The 12,278-nt window shown below is 40.5% G+C and overlaps 1 protein-coding gene across 1 annotated transcript in view; it reads right to left on the reverse strand.

The window, feature by feature from the left end:
- The window catches only part of DOCK4 (dedicator of cytokinesis 4), a 321,839-nt gene that overhangs the window by 34,637 nt on the left and 274,924 nt on the right, over positions 1 to 12,278 (reverse strand). Inside the window, exons 42-46 of the mRNA XM_040411036.1 lie at positions 9,808 to 9,894; positions 5,409 to 5,585; positions 3,770 to 3,853; positions 3,187 to 3,306; positions 2,730 to 2,851 (exon numbers count right to left, since the gene is read on the reverse strand). Of these exons, the coding sequence (XP_040266970.1) occupies positions 2,730 to 2,851; positions 3,187 to 3,306; positions 3,770 to 3,853; positions 5,409 to 5,585; positions 9,808 to 9,894 (590 nt within the window). The remainder of the gene's footprint in view (positions 1 to 2,729; positions 2,852 to 3,186; positions 3,307 to 3,769; positions 3,854 to 5,408; positions 5,586 to 9,807; positions 9,895 to 12,278) is intronic.

The following is a 12,278-nucleotide window of genomic DNA, read 5'->3' on the forward strand; positions in this document are numbered from 1 at the left end:
TACCTATTGTAAAGTTAAACTACATAAAAAACCAACCCGACTAATAAAAACTTTTAGTCTTACTTATTAAAGGGGTTTTCTGGGAATAGAAAACTGATTACCTGTCCTCATGATAGGTAATAAACATCTGATCAGTGGGGGTCTGACACCCCGCACCCTCATTGGTCAAGCTGTTTGAAGAGGCCACTGAATTCTGGTGAGCACTACGGCTTCCTTGAACAACTGATTAGCAGGGTACCGGGAGTTGGACACCCACTAATCAGATAATACTTATCCTGAGGACAGGTCATCAATAGTGTACACCCAGAAAACCCCTTCAGTATTACACTGCGTGCAGAATTATTAGGCAAATGAGTATTTTGACCACATCATCCTCTTTATGCATGTTGTCTTACTCCAAGCTGTATAGGCTCGAAAGCCTACTACCAATTAAGCATATTAGGTGATGTGCATCTCTGTAATCAGAAGGGGTGTGGTCTAATGACATCAACACCCTATATTAGGTGTGCATAATTATTAGGCAACTTCCTTTCCTTTGGCAAAATGGGTCAAAAGAAGGACTTGACAGGCTCAGAAAAGTCAAAAATAGTGAGATATCTTGCAGAGGGATGCACCACTCTTAAAATTGCAAAGCTTCTGAAGCATGATCATCGAACAATCAAGCGTTTCATTCAAAATAGTCAACAGGGTCGCAAGAAGCGCATGGAAAAATCAAGGCGCAAAATAACTGCCCATGAACTGAGAAAAGTCAAGCGTGCAGCTGCCAAGATGCCACTTGCCACCAGTTTGGCCATATTTCAGAGCTGCAACATCACTGGAGTGCCCAAAAGCACAAGGTGTGCAATACTCAGAGACATGGCCAAGGTAAGAAAGGCTGAAAGACGATCACCACTGAACAAGACACACAAGCTGAAACGTCAAGACTGGGCCAAGAAATATCTCAAGACTGATTTTTCTAAGGTTTTATGGACTGATGAAATGAGAGTGAGTCTTGATGGGCCAGATGGATGGGCCCGTGGCTGGATTGGTAAAGGGCAGAGAGCTCCAGTCCGACTCAGACGCCAGCAAGGTGGAGGTGGAGTACTGGTTTGGGCTGGTATCATCAAAAATGAGCTTGTGGGGCCTTTTCGGGTTGAGGATGGAGTCAAGCTCAACTCCCAGTCCTACTGCCAGTTTCTGGAAGACACCTTCTTCAAGCAGTGGTACAGGAAGAAGTCTGCATCCTTCAAGAAAAACATGATTTTCATGCAGGACAATGCTCCATCACACGCGTCCAAGTACTCCACAGCGTGGCTGGCAAGAAAGGGTATAAAAGAAGAAAATCTAATGACATGGCCTCCTTGTTCACCTGATCTGAACCCCATTGAGAACCTGTGGTCCATCATCAAATGTGAGATTTACAAGGAGGGAAAACAGTACACCTCTCTGAACAGTGTCTGGGAGGCTGTGGTTGCTGCTGCACGCAATGTTGATGATGAACAGATCAAAACACTGACAGAATCCATGGATGGCAGGCTTTTGAGTGTCCTTGCAAAGAAAGGTGGCTATATTGGTCACTGATTTGTTTTTGTTTTGTTTTTGAATGTCAGAAATGTATATTTGTGAATGTTGAGATGTTATATTGGTTTCACTGGTAAAAATAAATAATTGAAATGGGTATATATTTGTTTTTTGTTAAGTTGCCTAATAATTATGCACAGTAATAGTCACCTGCACACACAGATATCCCCCTAAAATAGCTAAAACTAAAAACAAACTAAAAACTACTTCCAAAAATATTCAGCTTTGATATTAATGAGTTTTTTGGGTTCATTGAGAACATGGTTGTTGTTCAATAATAAAATTAATCCTCAAAAATACAACTTGCCTAATAATTCTGCACTCCCTGTATATTCTTATTATACCATGGAATATAAGTTATGCTATACACACACAGTGGCCACAGTTTGGCTTCAGGAGACATGCCTTTTTTTTGTGTGACTCGTGACCCTCTCAAGCTCATGCCTCCAAACTGTCCTGAATTCCTCAATAACTGTACAGGAAGGGTAACATGTGAGTGTGGGGTCGACTGGCCATATGCCCTACAGGGAGATTTCCCAGTGGGCTGATGCGCATGGGGGTGCCAGAGCCTTCCTCACAGCTGCCTAGCCATCTGATGCTCTCAGCATTAATTAATGCTAGGAGTATCAGGTACTTCTGCACCTGGCCAACGGCCACAGGTGCCATCCTGAACTCAACTTTATCACCTCAATGTGGTATTTGTTTTGCTGGGGTGGTATTTGTTTTGCTGGGGTGGTATTTTGTGCTGCTTTATGGTATTGCTGGCCCTGTCAACCTCTGTTGTCCCTACCTACTTGTGTTGCTGTGGCTTTTGTCAATTTGGACTTGCCTAAAATTTGTGGCCACTTTTAGTTTTTTTTTTACAGTGCCACTATAAGTTCCCCAGTCCGCCCTTGTGTAAGTGGCTACTTACTGGATGCTCATACAGTACCAGTGCAGAGGAAACACATGGAGGAGACTATACTTTACTAAACTTTTGACCAGAGTTAATTTTGGAGGTGTTATCAGGCTAATAAGGCTTAGATTAGGGCTTAAAGTTGAGAAATTCGACACTCAGCAGGCTTCCCTATAATATGCATTTCATTCAGATTTTTCATGACAGGCTAGTCCAATGATATCCCACTACAGTATACAATACATCAAATATTATAACATTACATTCATTTTACCTTCGTCTTGGTACCACACGAGCAGCATCTGGACCCATAATAGCTGGTGCTGAGTTTCTAGGGATGCGAGGACTTCCATTGGGGTAATTTACAGGGCTAGGTGGTACACAAGCTGAGATATCCTGACAGTCCAATGAAAAAATGTTAGCAAACAAATTCAAATACTCAACTAAATTATGACCCTGTCAGTCAAAATCTTAAAAGGCAGAAGGTGGAGAAATAGCAGTGCAGAAATAGTAGCATTTAACACGTGGTAATTTATTGCCTGTGGTCTCACTTCTCTTGAGAGTAGTGGCACTTTGTTTGACACCTCATGATAATTTTTTAGTGTGAGAGGTACTGTAATTAAACCTATTAACCAAAAGATGTCACTGTTGCTTAATGTCTCACCATTTACAGTCATCTGATGCTTGAATTTCACCAATTCTCTATGTAAATATTATGGATACTACTATACCTGTATTCCCAGGCTTGATTTCAGTACAAAGAACTGGTCCACCATCTTCTTGTGCAATGGTCTCATATCTTGAGGAACAAATTTTTCATGAACAGCTAAGCCAAATTCTAATATCTGGGCCTGAAAAAATATATAAAGGCTGAGTAATTCTTTGCTGCAGCTATTTTCTGGGAATGTTAAGAACATGGCTGTAAACATTATTCCGTAAAGCCAACAAAGTATATGAATAGGGATCTAAGAGGTTACAAACTGAGGGCAGAAAACGGAAGCAGTCTTGTTTATTCAAGGATATGTAGTAAGGAGTAATGGAGTTGGTAATATCTACAGAGAAGGGATCATTAGATTTACTAAACTATAGAAAATACTTTGTTTTCTACTTGTTTTTGTGGTAGTATTTTTAAGAATATTTCTTTAATTTTATTGAAAGCAGACGGCAAACCTAAGCAGTGCCTGGCCATATATATGAACAGGTAATGCAAGTTTCTAACTGCAGAATACAGGAAACCTTTTGGGATGAGATTTGCCCTTCATTCACCTCCCTTGTTTGGCCAGACATTGATTTTAACATCTTTTTGCACAGTACCTGTTCCAGCATTAGTTCTCTCAGGCGTGAGATCTTATCTCCATCCTCAGGGTGGTTGAAGATATACTCCTTCACAAAGAAAGCCTATAAAAAAAAAAGCATAATGATGGTGAGCCATGGTAAGAGTCAAAAGCTGTAGACATCATCTAAAACACTGACCTGACCTGAGGCATCAATACTGTATTCTTATATAAACAGTTATTCTAAAAATGTCTATTTAGTCTAAAATACTAAGTTTTCATTAAAAAAATTAAACGGCTTGAGTCATTTAAAAAGTCACCCTCAAATTAAACTTTTTGCTGCTAAAAGTATACACAGGGATGAGTAGCAGAACGCATTATTAACTCCTTCAGGACCAAGCTATTTTTAACCGTAAGGAACAGTCCAAATTTTTGAAATCTGATGTGTCACTTTATGTGGTAATAACTTTTGAACGTTTTTACTTATCCAAGCCATTCTGAGACTGATTTCTTGTGACACACTGTACCTCATGACAGTGGTAAATTTGAGTCAATATATTTCACCTTTATTTATAAAAATAAAAAATAAAAAAAATTCACAAAAATATTTGAAAATTTCACAACTTTCAAAATTTCTATTTCTCTGCTTTTTAAGACAGATAGTGATACCTCATAAAATAGAGCGTCTTCTAAAGCAAATACTAGTATGCAGGAGGAGTAGGGATTGAAGCGATGTGAGCACTGTACTCGCCCCTCCTCCCTGGGCCACGCTGCACTGTCCAGACTGTATACAGCGCGCATTATGACCTGATGCTGTACACAGTCAGGCCCGGAAAAGACCAGCGAGCTAGGACTGCAGAAGAGGATGCCGGACCTAGAGAGCAGCCGTGGAGCAGGAGAGGTATGGTTATTTATCTTGGGTCTGATCTGAGGTCTGATAACGGGGTCTGAGAATCTGATATGGGAGTCTGACTCTGATCTGAGGTCAGATATGGGGTTCTGAGTATCTGATATGGGCATATGATATGGGAGTCTGAGGATCTGATATGAGGGTTTGATTTGAGGATCTGATACTGGGGCTTGATTTGAGGATCCCTTTGGAGGTCTGATTTGATATCTAATATAGGGGTATGACCTAAAGATCTGATATGGGGGTCTGATCTGAAAGGCAAGGGAGTATTTTTCTGCACTGTCACACATTGTAAATGGGCATTTTTGTAATAGTGCACATTATAAGGGGGTATTTTTCTATTGGCACACAATATAAGAAGAATTATTAATACTGTGGGACTACGGGAATATGATTACTAGTATGGGCACAATGGGGCCATTATTACTATTGGGGACACTGTTAACACTAGGAACCCTGGCAGATAATTATTTCTATTGGTGGGACTTTGAGAAGCACTTATACTGTGTGTGTGTATGGGGGGCACCCTGTCACTGTATCGGCTTAGCACATGATCCCCTGCCAATCCCATTCTGATGCTACACAGGTGGTGACATTTTAGTGTTAAGCAGGACCAGAAAGCAGAGACTGAAAGGAACTTGGAATGTGTCAGAAGGGGGCAGCACAGAGGATTGCGGAGATGCGTATTATTTCTCAAACTTTTCTGATCCTTCAAGTTACCTTGAGAAACTGCAAATGTAAAATTGCATTTGAATGTAAACTGTCTTACCTCCTGATACCTGGATACTCCCCCATTAACTGCAGCATCAATAACCCCATTCAGGCACATTGTCAGGGGGTTTATATTTTGCATCTGCCGGGTCTGACACTGACTGATTAGAGTTCTTAGTTGTTGATTCTTATTTTCTAAGACCTCAATTGCATTTTCAAGTGGGCTCATCTCAACCTAGAAAAAGCAACATAAGTAAATAAAACACTTTGGATATATCATATATTGGTGGCATACATGGAAATATGAACACTGCGGCACTGCAACAAAGTAATGTGTGAGTTGTGGTTTTATTTGTGGAATGGAATGACATAGGTGGAATGAGTGGCAATATATTTCTACCAGTCTTTATTTATAAAAAATAAAAAATAGTATGTCAATAATAATTCATGATGGCCAATAAGTGTCATAAGATGTGTGCACTCTTTGGCACAATTGATATATGTGAATGGTAGGCAAGACCTTCATTCACACCAGCAGTGAGCCACCTTTTAAAATACAATTTTGAAAATTTTAAGACAAGGGATGGAAAAACAAACAAAAAAAGTAATGCAATCCAGAATCACCCAAAACATTGGAAATGTGCTTTAAATGGGTTGTTCAACAAATAGCTGAAAGCTATTGAATTTGTATGGCTCTACTTACTTACTGTGGAGTCATAAGCACTTATATGTATGAGATATTGAGTCACTGTTCCTTTGCAATATTTTTGTTTTAGGCTGCCTGTTATCAATCTTATCCATTATCTTTAAATGGTGGTCACTGTATTGCATTGGAGGTCATGCACTGTGCCTGAGTTACAGTGTTGTTGCAATAAAAAGATTATTACAATTCTACATTTATATGAAAAAACTATTTAACATTATAAAAAACATTTGATTGCAATTACTGCTGCTAAAGTTGTATAACCACATAGTGGATGGTTACTGTTCTATATAAGTGATATTGTGACATAAATAACTCAAGAACTGTGCTATCTGTTCTATTATTATATTAATATCCAGGATTTTGTTTACCCGATAATGACCAAGCGCTGTACATTTACAGTCCATGGTGCTGGAGAGCCATACATGTATGGAGGTAGACTGAGGAGACTCAGTGACAGTTGGGGACCCTGAGGAGACTCCAGCTTATTACAGCTTCTGCCTTGTCCTTTCTTCTGCACATAGTGCTCAATGAGAGCTATGCAGTGAATAAAGGAAGCTGCAATGATGCTTCATCTATTGGACCCAGCAATCACGTGATCGTCGGGTGTCTCGGGCACAGCAGAGCTGCAGGGTCTTAGCAGACCATGATCAGCTCTGTCTGTGTACAATGCCCACACAGGGGGCTGTTTTGCCCTGTAATTGGTGCTCTGTTGTATGCCCCAGTTACAGTGGAAACATGTTAAAGGTGTTTTCCAGGCTTTTAAATATTGATGACCTACTGTATACTCAGGATAGGTCATTAATATCAGATCGACACCGAGCACCCCCGCCAATCAGCTGTATGAAGAGAAGGCATGCGCCTTGCATGTTTGGTGTCTTCTGTCTTTCTTCCTGCTCGCTGCTGCTATGTCTATGGCAAGCAGGAACGGAGACAGGAGACGGCAGGTTGTGTGCCTTCTCTTCATACAGCTGATCGGCAGGGGTGCCAGGTGTTGGACCTCTGCCGATCTAATATTGATAACCTATCCTGAGAAAAGGTCATCAATATTAAAAGCCTGGAAAAAAAATAAGTGTCAATTTTCCCCAGAGGTCTTCTAATGACTTCTTGGGGGAAGATATTATGAGGCGAAAATATATTAAAAACACAAAGTAAAATAAATAATAAAATACAAATAAAAGAAAAAACTAAAATGCCCACACCAACTAAAACCGTCACCATAAATGCCCTGTGCACGTGAAACTATACAGATTTCAGACATACAGATATCATACATATATCAAAGTGACCAACACAAAATAAGGAATTATTTGGTGTCTGCCTGCATATTTAAAAAAATTGGGAACTATAGTTTGAAAAAAAAAGTGACCTTTTAATTATTTTTTGCAGTTTTACCCAAATAAAAAGCTAAAAAAAGACAATAAAAAAAAAAAATTACAATATTAAGATAAAGCATAGATGTCACGTAACAAACATTGCAAAAATTATTTTGGTAGTCCAACAAATAAAAATGTTAGGACTGGTAAACCACCACGCGTGCTAAATCATGAAAAAACGTCACGTCATTAGAGCCGTTTCAGGCCTGGTCATTAAAGGGTTAGCGGCCAAAAACCAATTCAGTGTAACATCTGAAAGGGGGGTAAATCTATCTTGTGATCAGGACACAACTACAGAGCACGCATTGCTTTCATAATATATGCTTCAAATAATGTCCTTTTCAAAAAAAAAAGGGGGAGGAAACCGAATCTCCTGCAGCTGGCAGTGGATAGCTTAATAACAGCTCTTATACATCGCTATCCATAGAGTGGGAAACAACAGCAAGCCTCACTGTGCACTTCCAGAAATTCAGCCCGCAAATTAAGGTCATAGACACTAGGCTCTTGTTTGGATGTTTGTTTGTGAAGACCTGGAAATAAAGACTGGCATAGGAAATTCTCACAAATGCTGCAAAACTGGCAGTCGCCAACTTTCAGTAGAGCTAGATGACCGTTCTATATATTTCCATACATATTATGAAGCATTTCAGGAAATAAGCTTTTTAACGTTATAATACGGTACTTGTGTCTAAGGCTTTATTGAAAGAGGCACTTCCATTAAATTTTTCATATTGCTCCCTGTTGGTGATGTAAATCAGGTAAACGGAACTGCCATTAATGGCGAATACCTCTATTCTGTTCCTCTGCTGTATCACGTGACGTCCAGAACCATACTGCGTCTTTAGTGTGGATTGGAAGTCCGTCTCTCTACACATATCTATAAAATGTTTACTAGGAGTTTCATATACATGCAAATATAAATAAGCGCTTATACAGGAGAACCCACGTCAAAGGCCTCTCACCCAGCCAAACCAGTACCCTGCTCTGCACTGACGAGGGGCATATACCTTGAACCAGTTCTCTGCGGATCGGTGGCTTTTTCATGAAAAAGATTCTGGTTTTGGCTTATATCCCAATCCATTGTTCCAATGTTTATGTTAAAAGGCTAGTGGCCTATAGGGTAGCCATCCAATAGATGGCAATAAATAGACAACTTTTGTTCTCCTTGAAAGGAGCTCATCTGTATCTCCTTATTCCCAGGAACCACTGCCTGGTCTACAATACTTTCTACGTCAGCTTGGTGCCCTTCACAAGGAGAAACTTAATTACACCAGACATGAATGCATTGAGAGATGATGAGTCAGAGGGTGCTCATGTGGTACAACTTGATATAGTGGGATTATTTAAACATAATTAAATCTTGGATATACCTAGGGTCCAATATTTGGTATAAAAGCTAGATGGCTACAGACAGATGATCGGCAGGGGTCCCGGGTGTCAGATCCCCACGATCAGATACTAATGCACTTTTTTGTACATTGTTTCATGGATGATCGGTGAATAAAGGACCCTCATTTGGATATGCTGCTGTCCTCTTATACTGATGACCTATCCTCAGGATAGCGTAAAAAAATAAAAGTTCTGGAAAAACCCTTTAAGCACAATTCTTTTGTTCTCGGGAGAAAAACTGCTGCCAGAGATGTCCGACAGCGACTTTCTCCCTTCTCCCCATTCACTACTTATGCATGGAAGGATTGGGACAAAAAGCTGGGAGACGAACCATTGTTTGGTCGACACTTATCCTATGTGTAAACCCAGCTGTACAGACATTAACAAAGAAGGAATTCTGGGAGATTCCAGCTCTGCTGCCTACAGTGTTTTGAGTGCAGCCCGGTATTATAATACAGAAAGTAACTCACATTGGTAGAAGTAATGTAATGTGTGTACATATTTGCTGAACTTTTTATGTAGATAATTTCTATAAACAAGGTTAAACTGGCAAATGATTCAGAAGCTTGCACACAGCATAAGACCTAATGCACACGACTGTATGTATGTTGTCTTATGAAAATTGCAGATCAGCAAAACACGGATACCGTCCATGTTGCATCCGCATTTATTTTGCTGGCCCATGGTCCACATTTTGAGGCCAAGCATAGGACATGTTCTATCTTTTTGCGGAATGGACATAGGGATGCAGAAAGCACACAAAGCATTCCACAAGACTATACGAGTAGCCAATTCATTATGAGAAAGAAAATGGTAGGTCAACAAATTATTTATTTCCCAGATCAAGCCATTTTAAGACAAGGAAATGTTTCCATAGTAACTCATTTACTAAACAGTCTGTTGTTTTCTAAGTATAAAACTCTAACATTTCCACAGGGAGTGAATATTTAATATGGCAGATGCCATGAAAAAATAAATAACAAACTCACCACTTCACGTTTTTCAACCTCAAACCATCGTGAGATACCAGGCAGGCTTTGCACCAGGGTCAGAGCTGTCCTCTCTATCCAGAGGCTCTTAAAAATGTGAAAAAAATCTTTCATTAAAATCAGTCATAAACATAATAATACACATGGACAGAGCAGCAATGGGAGAATAAAGGTATAACATACAAAAGAATGCATCTCTAACCTGGAGATGACAGGCACTGGATGCAATCACCACAGCACTGAGATTTCTATGGTGCTACCTGACCTTTTACAATTGAAACATCTTATCCAGTTCCTGGTATGGACGTTCAATCAGCATTCATATTTCATAAGACATATTTGTAATGTTTTTAACTGCCATTGCTGCCTACCTGAGATGTTTACCTTAAAGGGATTGTCCAGCTTTTTGTACTATTTTAAACTTTCACTACCAACCTTGTGTACCTGTTGAAAATATCCCCTGGCCCCAACACTCCTTTCCAACTCTCTGGTTCCTTTCTGCAGTTTTCTAGTACCCGCCTGTATGCTTCTGGATGGACAGGTAACATGCCAACGAGTGACCTCAGCGGTAACATGTCCCCATGAAGCATGTGACCCAGCAGTGATGTGCCGCTTGGGGTCATGTCACTGCTGAGGTCAGTCGGTGGCTGCAGTGAAGCACGTGGCTCCATCCATCCAGAAGTTTACAGGAAGAGACTGACAGACTGCAAAAAGGAGCTAGGGACGCAGGGAACTGGAACAGTGCAGTGGAGAGCAGGTGAGGGTGGTTTTTTCAACAGGCCCAACAGGCTGGGGTTGCAACGTAAAAAAGTATAAAAAGCTGGACAACCCCTTTTACTAGAAATGTTTTATTACTGCCTTGATTAGATTGGCCAGGTCTCCTATAGTGCTGTGTATAACAGCATAGCATAGGATAAAGTGGATGTTGATCTCAAGGACTTATAGTTCTTTATGATTTCATTTAATATTCTCTGAGTCCTGGCAAACCAAAGAAAATCATACAAACCAAAGAGCTCAGCACCTCCCCTCTATTCTATGCTGCTCTCAAATAGACTTCATAGATCCACTTACATATAGTAGCTAGCTAGAAAAGATGTCTGCCACTGTAAGAAAGGCACACTCTTTGACCAATAAATCACAAAATAGATTGAGTGTACAGTCGTGGCCAAAAGTTTTGAGAATTACATAAAAATTGGAAAAGTTGCTGCTTAAGTTTTTATAATAGCAATTTGCATATACTCCAGAATGTTATGAAGAGGGATCAGATGAATTGCATAGTGCTTCTTTGCCATGAAAATTAACTTAATCCCAAAAAAAACTTTCCACTGCATTTCATTGCTGTCATTAAAGGACCTGCTGAGATCATTTCAGTAATCGTCTTGTTAACTCAGGTGAGAATGTTGACGAGCACAAGGCTGGAGATCATTATGTCAGGCTGATTGGGTTAAAATGGCAGACTTGACATGTTAAAAGGAGGGTGATGCTTGAAATCATTGTTCTTCCATTGTTAACCATGGTGACCTGCAAAGAAACGCGTGCAGCCATCATTGCGTTGCATAAAAATGGCTTCACAGGCAAGGATATTGTGGCTACTAAGATTGCACCTCAATCAACAATTTATAGGATCATCAAGAACTTCAAGGAAAGAGGTTCAATTCTTGTTAAGAAGGCTTCAGGGCATCCAAGAAAGTCCAGCAAGCGCCAGGATCGTCTCCTAAAGAGGATTCAGCTGCGGGATCGGAGTGCCACCAGTGCAGAGCTTGCTCAGGAATAGCAGCAGGCAGGTGTGAGCGCATCTGCACGCACAGTGAGGCGAAGACTTTTGGAAGATGGCCTGGTGTCAAGAAGGGCAGCAAAGAAGCCACTTCTCTCCAAAAAAAACATCAGGGACAGATTGATCTTCTGCAGAAAGTATGGTGAATGGACTGCTGAGGACTGGGGAAAAGTCATATTCTCCGATGAAGCCTCTTTCCGATTGTTAGGGGCATCTGGAAAAAGGCTTGTCCGGAGAAGAAAAGGTGAGCGCTACCATCAGTCCTGTGTCATGCCAACAATAAAGCATCCTGAAACCATTCATGTGTGGGGTTGCTTCTCATCCAAGGGAGTGGGCTCACTCACAATTTTGCCCAAAAACACAGCCATGAATAAAGAATGGTACCAAAACACCCTCCAACAGAAACTTCTTCCAACAATCCAACAACAGTTTGGTGAAGAACAATGCATTTTCCAGCACGATGGAGCACCGTGCCATAAGGCAAAAGTGATAACTAAGTGGCTCGGGGACCAAAACATTGACATTTTGGGTCCATGGCCTGGAAACTCCCCAGATCTTTATCCCACTGAGAACTTGTGATCAATCCTCAAGAGGCGGGTGGACAAAAAACCCCCCACTAATTCTGACAAACTCCAAGAGGTGATTATGAAAGAATGGGTTGCTATCAGTCATGAATTGGCCCAGAAGTTGATTGAGA

This window comes from Bufo bufo, chromosome 1 (assembly GCF_905171765.1).
Source record: "Bufo bufo chromosome 1, aBufBuf1.1, whole genome shotgun sequence".
Taxonomy (NCBI): Eukaryota; Metazoa; Chordata; class Amphibia; order Anura; family Bufonidae; genus Bufo; species Bufo bufo.